Source organism: Neolamprologus multifasciatus, chromosome 12, assembly GCF_963576455.1.
Source record: "Neolamprologus multifasciatus chromosome 12, fNeoMul1.2, whole genome shotgun sequence".
NCBI classification, from domain to species: domain Eukaryota; kingdom Metazoa; phylum Chordata; class Actinopteri; order Cichliformes; family Cichlidae; genus Neolamprologus; species Neolamprologus multifasciatus.
In genome coordinates this window covers 26,743,648-26,757,801 of record NC_140450.1, presented here as the reverse complement: position 1 = coordinate 26,757,801, position 14,154 = coordinate 26,743,648, and the positions used below count along the sequence as shown (strand labels likewise).

Sequence of the window (14,154 nt, the reverse complement as noted above, 5' to 3'; positions counted from 1 at the left end):
ACAAACTCTCAATCGTTTTAGCATGTGATATACTTACCCTCATGCTGCCTTTGACCTGCTTCCCTGGACAGTGGGGAGCTACGATGTGAGGATCCAGGGTAAGGTGTCCTTAAGGCTCCTTTATCATCGTAGCCCACTGGGCTGTGATGGGCTTTGCCACCCTGCTCTGACCCCAGCGTTAGTGGAGAAGAGCGCGATATGGGGCTAGCTGTACTGACCACTGCACTGGGGCGCCCTTTAGGTGCGTCTTCATATCGGCTTCTCTCAGTACGCATCTCCAGGTGTGACTGTGTACCGTGGTAGGGACTGCCCATGATGGAGCGGACATCATGACGTTTCCCTGAACTAGCCACCTCCTGCTTCATGGATGCTCCCTTCAGAGACCACAATGGGAATTAACTCAGTTAGCAAGCATGAAGTGTTTGATTGTCTCTACATACAGTGGGGCAAAAAAGTATTTAGTCAGCCACCGATTGTGCAAGTTCCCCCACTTAAAATGATGACAGAGGTCAGTAATTTGCACCAGAGGTACACTTCAACTGTGAGAGACAGAATGTGAAAAAAAAAAATCCATGAATTCACATGGTAGGATTTGTAAAGAATTTATTCGTAAATCAGGGTGGAAAATAAGTATTTGGTCAATAACAAAAATACAACTCAATACTTTGTAACATAACCTTTGTTGGCAATAACAGAGGTCAAACGTTTACTATAGGTCTTTACCAGGTTTGCACACACAGTAGCTGGTATTTTGGCCCATTCCTCCATGCAGATCTTCTCAAGAGCAGTGATGTTTTGGGGCTGTCGCCGAGCAACACGGACTTTCAACTCCCGCCACAGATTTTCTATGGGGTTGAGGTCTGGAGACTGGCTAGGCCACTCCAGGACTTTCAAATGCTTCTTACGGAGCCACTCCTTTGTTGCCCGGGCGGTGTGTTTTGGATCATTGTCATGTTGGAAGACCCAGCCTCGTTTCATCTTCAAAGTTCTCACTGATGGAAGGAGGTTTTGGCTCAAAATCTCACGATACTTGGCCCCATTCATTCTGTCCTTAACACGGATCAGTCGTCCTGTCCCCTTGGCAGAAAAACAGCCCCATAGCATGATGTTTCCACCCCCATGCTTCACAGTAGGTATGGTGTTCTTGGGATGCAACTCAGTATTCTTCTTCCTCCAAACACGACGAGTTGAGTTTATACCAAAAAGTTCTACTTTGGTTTCATCTGACCACATGACATTCTCCCAATCCTCTGCTGTATCATCCATGTGCTCTCTGGCAAACTTCAGACGGGCCTGGACATGCACTGGCTTCAGCAGCGGAACACGTCTGGCACTGCGGGATTTGATTCCCTGCCGTTGTAGTGTGTTACTGATGGTGACCTTTGTTACTTTGGTCCCAGCTCTCTGCAGGTCATTCACCAGGTCCCCCCGTGTGGTTCTGGGATCTTTGCTCACCGTTCTCATGATCATTTTGACCCCACGGGATGAGATCTTGCGTGGAGCCCCAGATCGAGGGAGATTATCAGTGGTCTTGTATGTCTTCCATTTTCTGATGATTGCTCCCACAGTTGATTTTTTCACACCAAGCTGCTTGCCTATTGTAGATTCACTCTTCCCAGTCTGGTGCAGGTCTACAATTCTTTTCCTGGTGTCCTTCGAAAGCTCTTCGGTCTTGGCCATGGCGGAGTTTGGAGTCTGACTGGTTGAGGCTGTGGACAGGTGTCTTTTATACAGATGATGAGGTCAAACAGGTGCCATTCATACAGGTAACGAGTGGGGGACAGAAAAGCTTCTTACAGAAGACGTTACAGGTCTGTGAGAGCCAGGGATTTTCCTTGTTTGAGGTGACCAAATACTTATTTTCCACCCTGATTTACGAATAAATTCTTTACAAATCCTACCATGTGAATTCATGGATTTTTTTTTCACATTCTGTCTCTCACAGTTGAAGTGTACCTCTGGTGCAAATTACTGACCTCTGTCATCATTTTAAGTGGGGGAACTTGCACAATCGGTGGCTGACTAAATACTTTTTTGCCCCACTGTATGTCGATAGCATTATCTTTAGTGTGTACCTGTACAATGATGCCCTCCTTTCCAGGCTGTCTGAGCTCTTCCCTGGGAATGAGGTGGATAGAGCGCCCAGCCTCCTTCACTATGGTCTCTCGGCCTTTCATAGAATCAGACAAAGAGCCAGGCCCACGAGGTGGGGGGCTCTCTCTTTTCATCTGTTTAGGTTCCCTCCTCATGTAGCTATCCTGATCTAGATGACGAGGTATACCTGAAATGTTAATATATGAATATTATTAATCTTCAAACAAGAGCAGGAAGCCTAGTGTTCTCATTTCTTTTCATAATTTAGCCAGAAGTGAGCCAAAGGATAAAGAAACATGAGCGACAGCCACAAAGGTTTTATAAGCTTAGCTGAACAATCTGGGGTTCGAGATCTGCTTAATTTGCTGCTCTTTAGGCAAATAACTTCAGGTCAGCTAGCACTATCCATTTCTTGTAAAGGAAGAAATAACAGAAAAATTTGGCTTTCAGTTCACTGGAGGGAGCTCTGGGAGTGGAGTCAGATGAAATGAGAACACGGACTACATCAATCAATAACCTGTTACGCCTTTAACCATGCACCTTCACAAAACCAATGGTGACTGGTAAAGCAGCATCAGTCTTTTCTGGGGTCGCCAAAAACACAGGCTGCATTAGCATTCTCCTTTAATGTATGTTCTGCTTGAGGACATTTTTTAAGTACTTCACCAGGATGAAATGAATAAAAAATAAAAATATAAAATCTCGTTGGAAGTAAACCACTTGCTACCTTGTGAGATGGAACCACGGATGTGATGAGAGTCCTTGTAAGAGGCATGGTGGGGACTGTCACTATCATGAGGCATGGCTCGTCCAATCAGTCCTGAGGTGGAGGTACCAAGGAGGGAATGGTAAGGTGTAAGACTATGGTGAGTTATTTCATAAATAATCAAAGTCAAACCTCTATATGTGATCTGTTACCTTCACAGTTGGCAGCCGACAACGATTCCCTCATAGGCAGTCCCCTCGAGATGCCTCCTTCCATTACATCATAAGGACGCTTGAGGCCCAGGATTTCCCCAGACTGCCCTCCACCTCGGCCCTCATCTTTAGGAGTCTGAGATGCTGAGCCTATAAATGACAAAGATCTCAGTAAATATACTGACAGTATTTCTTAAGGTATGTGCAATTTGAATCAATATTATTTCTAAGATTAACTAAAAGCAACATAGCAAAAAGTAGGACAATACGGCCAAGTCCTACTTACGATCATATGTAAGAATGTGCCCACTAATGCCCTCATAGAGCACATGTCCTTTAGAAAGGGCCTCATCGCGCTCCCTCTCAACTCGGCTGGCACCGTCCTCAGTCATTAGTCGCGCTATGGTTCCCTTATACAGCGAATCAGCCGGTGTCCCCTGTGGAGAACAAAAAGAAGAAATGAGACCTGTACGTTGTACCATCAGTGTGTTGTAGCAGAGAATTAAAAAAAAAAAAAAAGTCTGATTAGGATTTTGATATGCAAAGGACAGTGAAGCCTGACAGCAGACAACCTTGACTACAAGCAGACTTGGTTAACAATCCTCATTTCGGTAAAACTAAACAGTGCCAACGTCATAACAAAAAATGTTACGGAAATTACAGACTTTATATCACGAGTGTTAAACTGTCATTTACAATTACTCCACTAATTAAAACAAACAAACAAGAAAAACAAGTGAACAAACATCTATGGAAATTTAAGCTGACTGTTCTTGAGTCTAATCAGACTCAACTATGTCAAAGAAGGAAAACACTGAGTTAAAAATAAGTACAGCTTGAGGTTAAACATTTCAGAGGAACCATCAAGTGAACCCACTCACACAACTTGAGTCACGTCACTAAAATGGACATGAAAAGTAGTAGCTTAGGGAACATTGTTACTAGGGCTGGGCTATATCATACCGTTCACAGTAATACAGGTGTAATTTTGGGCAACGATAGGAAAATTACATATCGCGATAGAATATGGGTAAAACGCGCATGCGCAGTGCCTATGTTTACATACGCACATGGCGGCGACGCAGAATGAGAAGAGCGAAAGTGGATCGTTAAATGAAACGAATGAACCAGAATTGGTTTTTAAAAATGCTGCAACTTCAGTGGTGTGGGACTGGTTTAGCTTTCCTCCGTCAGATAAACAACAAAGCACTATTTTTGGTAGAGCATGCTAGTGGGCCGTCGTTATTACCGTGTTGTTTGGAAAATACGGCACACTTAAAATCAATCCTTTAATTTTTCTGAAAATCAACAGTGCCCCTTATAATCACGTGTGCCTTATGTATGAATTCTGGTTGTGTTTACTGACCTCGAAACGATTTTATGTCGTACACGGCGCTCGAAAATCTGTCAAATGTTTTAGTGCGACTTTGCTAAGCTACAAAGCCCCACCGCTTGATGGATTGTCGAAGCATTACGGCTATCGTAGGCAGGCGCATCGCGGAATGATACGTACTGTGCTTCAACATAATATTACCGTATTGTGTGTGTATAACCTCTTTAAGTTTTGTGGATATTATACATGGTTATGCTGAGGATATGTCTGCCAATTTCCACTGGAAATGCCTTTTGGTTAAACTGTCAGCAAGGAATTTGCATTTCCACTGTTACATTTTTATATAACTTTAATGCACATAAAAAACAGCTGCTTGTTTAAGTGAAAATACATTGATGGGGTTTTTTGCACTAATAAAGTTGTGGAGTTGTAAAATATTTTGTCTAGTGTCAATTATATCATCAGTTATATCGTTATCGCAAATTTTCAAATGTATATCGTGATAAATATTTTTGGTCATATCGCCCTGCTCTAATTGTTATTGTGTTGCTTGCAGCTTTTCCAAGAAGACACTGAGGAAGGACGAGGCCAGACTAGCATGGTTTCTTATTATAGGATCAGATGGCGCTGACTTAACTTACCCGCACCTACCCTTTAAGAAGAGGCATCACTGCTATATGGATTCGTGTACTGAACGGTAGCCTGCACACTAAAAAGGTATCCCTCTAACAATAGAGATGTTACACTTTCAGTTATCTCTCCTTTTACTAATCCACAACAGCAGATAGAAGCCAGTATGGCAGCTGGATATGATATTACAGTGGGCATATCAATGACTGGTTTTGCCCGCGTCTAGAGTAAATAGATAAAGTAAAGAGGGAACAGATGTGGTACATTGTGTACCTGTTGCTAAGGTGACGGGGCCACCCAGAGCTGCAGTTATGTCACAGCACCACGGAAATCCACCAGCCTTATGACCTCTAACCAGCTCTGCTGCTCTCGTTTCCATCAAAAGGACAAAGCTCAGACACATGAAGGCTGCTAAAATTGACTGTGGCAATTTTCAACAGGTATAAAGACATAAAGCCTTGAACTTTATAAGCAGAAACCAGTGATGGCATCAAAATGAACCAATGAAGTACTTCTAACAATGCGTGGCCCGTCAGTGTATGAGCTGTACATGCTGCTGTCACTATGAACCTTGACTTAATTTAACAGTGTTAGTTTCAGTTCAGTATTACAAGGGGAAATGGTGAGCTAGGGCTGGGCAATAAAACAATAAAGATAATTATTGCAAAAAAATTCTCCCCTACAGAAATATGAGACATGGTCAATATTAACCTCCTAAGACCCGAACTCTTCCACTACATGCTTTTTTAATTTCTCATTGATATTTGGACATATTGGGGCCCGATGAATGTAAAAACAAAGAATTACCAGATTTATTTATTTTTTTTGCCTTATTTTTGTTTTTAAGAAAAATCAGAGCCACATATGAGCATATTCGTTTAAAATCTTGATAGAACAGTAGCAGTATAATGTCCTCGTAAGTGGATATCAGGCCCTTGTAGAGCAAAATTCAGTTGATGGCCACCTATGTGGACGCCAGGTCCTAGGAGGTTCAAGTCAATAAAAGCCAATTCATGTTTTGATATATAACACGAAAGGGTCAATGACATCAATCATGTGGTTGGAATAGAGTTGGAGCCAGCAAGCACCTTGCTAGATGGAGGCAGTGTCAAAAATGTGTGATATAACAAGACCGTGGGCTGTTGTTGGCCCATCAGTCAGACGGAAGAGCAAAGTTTTAACATACAAAGACTCCTGCAGAAGCCGTCTTTGCTTTTCATGTTGTATTTTTTTCCTATCTTTGATTTTCTCGAGATCTCTGCTGTCACTCCTTTCCCAGCCTGTTTATTAACAAATCAGCATTCAACCAATGCACAGTGTCATCTATGTCGAGCAATGTGCAGTTGAGATTTTGGAGGACTGCACAGGAGTAGCACTGCTTGAAAAGCACTCTCCTTATATCTTCACTTAGGAACAAAAATGAACTTTTAAGCTTGACTTAAGAAACTGATTTGATTTAGATCCTAGTCGTACGTGCTAGTTATGATGTCAAACATAAAAGCAGGTCACTTCTAAACCTGCATACTGGGGAATTATTTATAAGCATGTTCAGTGAATTTGAAAGGTTGCTCGGAGGTTCCTCGAAAAGGGGAAGAGAACCGTTTTCCAGTTGTGTGGTAATGCACAACTCAAACTAGAACAGAGTCAGCAGAATATTATTAACAAACACGAGGATTGCCCCACCCAAGAAACTGTACATATGGGAGACTGTTGCAACGAGAGTTGTAACAGTGGTCAGGGATTATCTGTAGGTTACATCATCAAACCAACAGCCTATGAGTATTTTCAGTGGAAACAACAAGGACCTTCATATGAGTAAAATTCTTTGGAATATACAAATAAGCCTGTTGTTATTTTCTGAATAGAGATTGTCTCTCTACTTTTGTACCAATTTTGAACTTTAAACTGGAGCATTTTTAACTCCAGTATAGCAGCTTTATTAAAAGGACCAAGGACTACTTCAGCGGTCAGCACTCACCTGAGTAATGGAGCCGCCTCGATAGGGAATTGAGGAATCAGGATGCAGTCTGGTCCCTGGGATGCCTTTAGTGATACTACCCCCCTGAACAGCTGAAATAGACGCTTTAAGGACAGTAAGAGAGAGACCGCTGTCACTATAATCCAACATGTAAAGTCACATTAAGAGTAAAAAAGAGGAATGCATTTAACTGGAAATAAATATTTGAAAATGTTTTGCAAGACCACCCGAAAAGAAAAAGTTGAAGCATCACCGAGTACAATCACTTCTGCACATACAGATTTGGGCAGTTTCTCCTAATCTTCACATTTTCCCAACATCAGTGAACTCAACTACCCACTGACTTTATAATAAACAGATAGATGAATGGCCAGACAGAGAGAGATTGAAAGTCTAGACTAGGTTACATTCAGTACATTTAGAAAAGTCACTCCAATTTGGTGTGTTGGAATAAAAAGCAAGTCATGATTTGACTTTGTTCAGAATCTATGGCTTATTGCTTTACTCAGTGTGGCAGTAAAACAGTGGGAAAAGACAGAGCACCCACCACGTCCAGCAGCACTATCATGAGATGGCCCTTGGGCTGACAGGTTATCAGCTTGGGACGAGGAGCTGTGAGGGGACAGCTGTTCCTGCTTTACTATTGGAAAACCACCTGCTATATATTAGATTACAGAGAGAAAAGAGAACGAAATGAATAGGGACAATTTTATTATCCTTTATTTATCCAGGTAAAAGTCTCATTGAAAGTAAAATCTCATTTTGAAGATAGACCTTGCTGAGAGGGGCAGGGCACAATGATGAGAAAGAGTATTAATCCCCTCAGCCAGATTTACTCACCCCCTTTCCTCTGATCCATCCAAGGCACCCCCATCGGTGCGGAGGGCATCTTCCCATGGTCCAACCCATGAGCTGGGCTGTGCAGCTGTACTGGCGTGCCCTGTTTATTTAATTTTTTTAAAAAATGTACATGGTCATAAGAACAATATGTAGGATCACTGATCAAAACAATTACATGATTTCTACTCTCAAACTATGTTTACTTAATGTTATTGGTGTGGTGCTGTACCTGTGTGATAGAGCCTCCTGGCTTGGAGGAGGAAATGAGAGGTGGAGGCTCTGGCATTGTGAGCGGTCTCACTGCTGCTAGCCTTCCGCTGTCCTGCGGCAGTGAGGGGTGGCCTGATGGCTGGAACGCTGGCAGATGGATGAGATTGTGAGAATGAGATTTGAGCAACTGATCTTTAGAAAAAGGCTTAAAAAAGCAAGTTAAGTAGACACGGATTTGCTAAATGTTCTCACAGTACAGATAAAAGATTATGTAAAAAGAATGCTCACAGTTGAAGTGGAGCAGGTGCTGGTCATGAGTGCTCTTGGCCATGTCTCGTGGGGACACAGGGTAAGGGGATAGAACTGAGCGCCCCAAGTTGGAGGTCCTCGGGTCATCAGGGCCCAGCGCCTGCTTCTTAACTTCACTGTGTGGAGAGAATGCCGGGGGCTTTTCTGCAACAGTGACACACAAGGAGAGTCAGGACCAGGTAACAACACAAGTGGTTATCCACTAATCCAAGAAGTTGTCCTTTGGCCATTACGAACACACTACTGTCCACACCTTCATCACTGTTGTCATAAGAATTACAAAGAATATCTCATGCTACTTCCCAGACAGAGTGACACGCCACTGAATTAATACCCTTACTTAATACAATCACACCATCCCAGTGCTAATATTTAAAGTGAAATCCAGCTGAGGAGAAGTTAAAAGGCAATGGATGAACCTACTTAATCCCTGCAGGAGGAGCAGAAACTGCTTCTCATTGTTCTGAATGGACATAAGCACACCACAGATCATTAAATCCTCACAGCATTTTTACAATCACCAAATCCTCAATTTTTTAAATCCCCACAAGCGCTTACTTGTAACTATTACTTCCCCCACACTGTGATTAAATGCTGAAAAATATCAATAAATATAAGCTGGAATACATGTTTATATCTGTCCTTATGTTAGCATAAATGAATGAAAAAGGACTTTGGAGTTCACAGCTGCTGTGCACATGCTGGTTATAAAAGACCTCTCTTTGTGTGGACCTTTAAAAGTCCATTCAACAAGCTTACAGTAACTGCACTGAACCAGACTGTATTCCCTTTTGGGTCAATAGCAATACCAGATCATTTATCAGTTCCCTCTCCATGAGTGTCCCAGAAACACTTCAATGCCCTAAACACTAGAGTACACAGACTCAAGGTTACAGGATGTAGCAAGGACCAACAAAGTAAAACTAGATCAAATGCAACTAGAACAGCATGTTGTGCTGCATTTTCATTAACCTAATTTTAAAAAAATAATTTCATTAATCCTCTAATCTTGTTTTTATAAAACACCAAGCTGTACACCCTGCAGTGGAGTGACACTAAGGTCATACAGAACAGTGATAAAAAGGATCCAAGCTGAAAACCTAGAACTGTGAAGAACTTCTGTGTTTGCAACTTTAGCAGATAAATATAGTTTCTAGGCAATAAGAGAAGTTTCTGTTGTGATGGAGGTGTGCATACCATCCTTTTCACCGGCAGAGGGGCTGCGCGGGCGAACACGTGGGCTGTTGCTGTGCAGAGCCTCCCTGTCTCTGTCTGCCTGTGGGGTATAAGGCTGCTGTTTGCCTGGCTGGCCTGGAAACTGCTGCTGCTGTTGTTGCAGCTTGACCTCCTGAGAGGACTCCCCATGAGCCATGGTGATCTGTTGCTGGTACAGTGCCAAAGCGTGGGGAGGCAGTAATGCCTTCCCACTCTGCTGACCCCCCTGCACCGAGGCTTCTTGCATCTGCACACAGGGCGACAAGAAAATAACAGAGTTACATATGTGCCACACATATAACACAAGTCCACTCCTATCCAGGAGCTGACATATGGTTAGCCACATAAAATATCTGATAAGCATGTTAGCTAAGACGCATCTCTTATTTCTTGACAAGCTAAAGTTTCCCTAATGGTCATTATCTCATTTCTCGTTATCATCCATCTGGTTGGCTTATCTTATACGGTTATGACTTAACAATTTCACCTACTATGGTGTTAGCCTTGTAAGCAGAGAGACTTTGATAGGATTCACAACTGTAATGAAAGATTGTGAGTGTGTGAGTACATCAGTTTTATGTGGCTAAGACCCTTTCAAAGGCTGGAAAAGCCAAGATGCTCTTCACTTAAAAAGGGACATAAAGGTTTATAGGGACACAATAACAATGCTCATTATCAAGTCCATATGTGTATTCTTGGATTCTAGCAAAGTAGTTCTGTATGAGTCATATTAAATAAAAAATAAATAAATAAATACATAAAAAAAGAGCTGTAACTGTTTAAAACAAGAACTAAAGCTAGCAACTTTAAAATTAGCAACTCACAATAGGTGGTATAGCAGCTGCTCTCTGTTTCAGCTGTTTCAGATCCATGGGCTTCTGTAGTGGGGATGATATGACCCCATCATGAGTGTAGTTCAGTAGGCTTGGCCGTGGAGACATCATTCTACACAGACGAACAGAAATAAGTTAGTGGGAGTAAAGAAGAGGTTGAAAAGAAGAGCATACAAAATCACTTGTTTAGTTTTTCCACCCACTAATGTAGTAGGATGTGTGCTGACATAGCCCGAGACCATGGAAAAAAAAGTAAAGATTCATATTGATGTATTACACATCTGTCAAAAAACACAACAGACTCTGAATTACAGTTAAACACACAAATCGATGCACAGAACCACACATGCACGCCCCCCCCCCCCCCACACACACACACACACACACTCCCCCCCATCCCAACCCTCCCCCATTTGTTTGCCTTGGCAGAGGGCAGCATTTCCCTGAGCTCTGCCAGTACATGCAGTCTGCTGTCATGGAAAAAACTGAACAAATACCGTGCAAACACGACTAATCAGTTCTCCTACGCACTCTGACACCAATCTCTAGCGGCCTCATTCACAGACACATACGACATGTTTTATTTTTTATATATATTTTTATTTAGATATATCTATCTTTATATATATCTATAGATATATCTATATCTATCTATCTCTCTATATATCTATAGATATATCTATCTATATCTATATCTATATGTATATTTATATATCTATATCTACCTATTTTCATACTGATGTGCAAATAAAATCCTTGGCTAATAGAAAAGTGCAACCTGTGGTACATGAACACACAAACACAGCTTGCCAAATATGGCTTCAATGCTGTACAGTGTAGCTAGGCAACTACTACCACTTCAAAGCCCTCACTGCTTTGTGTTCTTATGTCTGCTGTGTCAGAACAGAAATGTAAGATACCCAAGAAAACTCAAAAACCAGAAGATTTTTTTACAACAAAGCTCTCAAACTGGTATAACGATGTAAACAGGGGAAATAAAGTAGGGAAGGGATACACTGATCAGCACTCAAACTGCCTAATACTGTGTAGGTCCCTATTATGCCAGAACAGCTCTGAGGCCTTTGGAGGTTGAACATGGCATCATTGTCGGTATCTTATGACTGCATGGCATTGGTGATATTGGAGTGCTTGGGTGCTGCTGTGGTATTAGGCCACTGTGCCTCATACTTTCATATGCAACAGATGTTTGATAGCATCATTGTCTGTAGAGTTTGGAGACAGGCTCACTGTCCAGAGGTATTTCTTATATTCTCGAGATGGTTTTCTGATATGTTTTTTGCTTTCTGTTGGAGGACATTAAGGTACAGCCATTTTTGTTGATCTGCAACAATGTTAGGTGGGTGGTAAATAGCAGTAAAAGTAATAACCACATAAATACCAGGGAAAAGATGTCCCTGTAAAACTCAGGGTTATGGCTATAAGCCTGGTCCTCTGATTAGTGCTGATGGTTCTCACTATGGGCCTCCTGCATGACCTCATCAAAACCTCAAATGTCCCTATTCTTGAGAACAGCTGCAGCCTGAGGGGCTGGTACTTTGGGAATCCTGAAAATGCAATGCTGGGGGAGACACTGCCTGTGCTGCAACCAAGAGGCCTTGGCAGATGACAGAGGTGTCAAGGAAATCCTTTTTCCTTTGTCATCAGGTTGGGGAGCCCAAGCCAGCATGCCCACCCCACAAGAACCATTAGCCCCATGGCTTTCCCAGTAGCCTATATTCCCACTTTCTGGAACTGGAGGACATTGTTGGATGTAACAAATATTTCTTCCCACATAGTGGTATCTGGTTTAACTATCTTACCCTCTTCTGAAGGGATGTTGATCTTAGCAGCTGTGTGCTTGCACATGTCCTGTATGTTGCGCTATAAGGTAGACAGCAATGGAGGTTTAGTTGGTAGTGAGGGAGTTGGAAATTATAGTTAGAAGACAGGAGTTCTGAATCAGCTGACTCATCTCCATCATTGTTAGCGTCGCTTCCCAGGATAGCTCTAATAGAGAAAAGTCCTCACATCGTCAGTCTGCCACCAGTGATGGGAAAGAATTAGCTACTGGCTCAGAGTGTGATTCTGCATAAAAGTCCTTAGGTATTAGCACTTTTCCCTGTGGCAAAGCTGCCTCACACACCAAAGGGACACTGCCCTGCAGGTTAGCCTGGTGAGCGAGCCTGCAGTGGCACAGTTTGTGTCATAAAGGAATACAATGGATTTGGGGGGAGGTCAAGGCAGCCTCAGGAGTCTACACATGCCACACAAACTGGGTATGTATCCCAGAGAGAGCTCTTGTTGCTGCAGAGAGACAGATTTCCAACTTCACTCAGGTTGTTAGCCATAGCCATGCTGGTGGGCCTGACAATCGGCTAAACAGCCACCAAACTAACGTGCAGGGAAGAATACTGCTGTTCTTTGGGTAGCACAGACTAAAAAGTAGTGCAACTTTTTTTATACAGTATTGCTACCTAATAGGGTACGGCTAGAGCCATTAGCTTAGTACCCAAAGGACAGCTGCAAACAGGCTTCCGTGAGAAGAGGTTTTTGAATGACATCTCACGCTATGTCACACCCCATTATGTGGGTGTCACTGAGAAAGCCTATAGCAGGTGGCGTAATAGTATTTCAGCTTCTGATGAGGTCAGGGAGGGGGCATTACCCCATAGTCATGAAACAAATGCGATGAAAGAGAATACTGCATTGTAGAGAGAGGATCCATCATATTCACTTCACGGGTCACAGTTTTAATGTTGTGCCTGTATAAAATTGTTGCTTTAATTTAAACAAATGGGAAATTACCATTTACCATTATCCACTATATCCATTGCTACGAACCCTCACCTGTTCTTATCTATGTTGTCCGTCTCCTCCACCTCATCAGCACTGCAAGTGGCACTAGAGTCACTGTCTCCATGGGAGCAAGTTTTGGCCGCATGGTCCTTCTTGGAGTTCTTGTTGGAGCTCTTGACTTCCTCCGTGCCTGCAGTGGGAGGTTTTGTATCTGTGGCATCACTGGGCGGTGTTGGCTGCAGCTGGTCTCTGTTGGGCTCCCCTGTTTCAGTCTTAATCTCCTGTTTAATGGAATCTGCATCTTCCTTGACTGGAGGTTTCTCATCCCCTGCCTGACTTGTGTCTGCAAGGTCCTCCTTCTTGTCGCCAGTGTTTGAGCTGCCCTTTGCCTTGCTTGAGGCTTCCTCCTTAGCCTTGCTGTCCTCAGACGAGTGCGGCGAGGGTAGGCTCTCCGTGTCAGAGCTGTTATTGGCTCCACCTGGCAGGGACACAGGGTTCGAAAGGAAACAAATTAGAGGTTTGTACTATAAATGTTTTATCTCCTTCACCTTTTTTCTTCCATTTTTCCTCTTATCTCTTTCTGCTAAAGAAGATTCTTCGCACTGCCAGTCTTCTGCCTAATCAGGTTTCACTGTACAATAAGGGGAAAACAAAACCAATTGGAATGATGGATGAAAGCCCCCAGGACTTCAGTGCTCTATTGAGGAAGTACAGTCTACGCAGTACACTTCTGTCAACAAACTACAGCAACGTTTCATGATCATTTTCCCATTTGTAAACCGTGATTCTTTAAGCCAACGTGAGCTGCTCAAACACTTTTTTCTGTCATATGAAACGATGCCACATAAAGTTTGTGTAGAATAAAATGCAATTTAAAAAAAAACATCTCTGGCATAAATTCTACATTTACAACCATTAATAACTAAACTGTAAGAGAGTTATTAAGTCTATGTATGCAATCCAGTTTGTAGTTAGGTTGTAGTTGTCCTGAACATTCA

General features: G+C 42.6%; 1 protein-coding gene across 9 annotated transcripts in view; it reads right to left on the bottom strand.

Moving 5' to 3' along the window:
- Positions 1–14,154, bottom strand: part of ncor2 (nuclear receptor corepressor 2) — a 96,993-nt gene that overhangs the window by 15,606 nt on the left and 67,233 nt on the right. For 7 of the 9 annotated variants that reach the window (XM_085179423.1, XM_085179426.1, XM_085179428.1 and 4 more), the window contains 13 exons: positions 13,208–13,634; positions 10,352–10,472; positions 9,510–9,774; positions 8,292–8,456; positions 8,023–8,150; positions 7,794–7,893; positions 7,501–7,608; positions 6,954–7,057; positions 3,299–3,449; positions 3,013–3,162; positions 2,822–2,914; positions 2,076–2,281; positions 38–374 (listed from right to left, as the gene is read on the bottom strand). In XM_085179423.1, the coding sequence (XP_085035549.1) occupies positions 38–374; positions 2,076–2,281; positions 2,822–2,914; positions 3,013–3,162; positions 3,299–3,449; positions 6,954–7,057; positions 7,501–7,608; positions 7,794–7,893; positions 8,023–8,150; positions 8,292–8,456; positions 9,510–9,774; positions 10,352–10,472; positions 13,208–13,634 (2,355 nt within the window). Of the gene's footprint in view, positions 1–37; positions 375–2,075; positions 2,282–2,821; positions 2,915–3,012; positions 3,163–3,298; positions 3,450–6,953; positions 7,058–7,500; positions 7,612–7,793; positions 7,894–8,022; positions 8,151–8,291; positions 8,457–9,509; positions 9,775–10,351; positions 10,473–13,207; positions 13,635–14,154 lie in introns of all 9 variants that reach the window. The other 2 variants (XM_085179427.1, XM_085179431.1) reach the window with 1 other exon arrangement.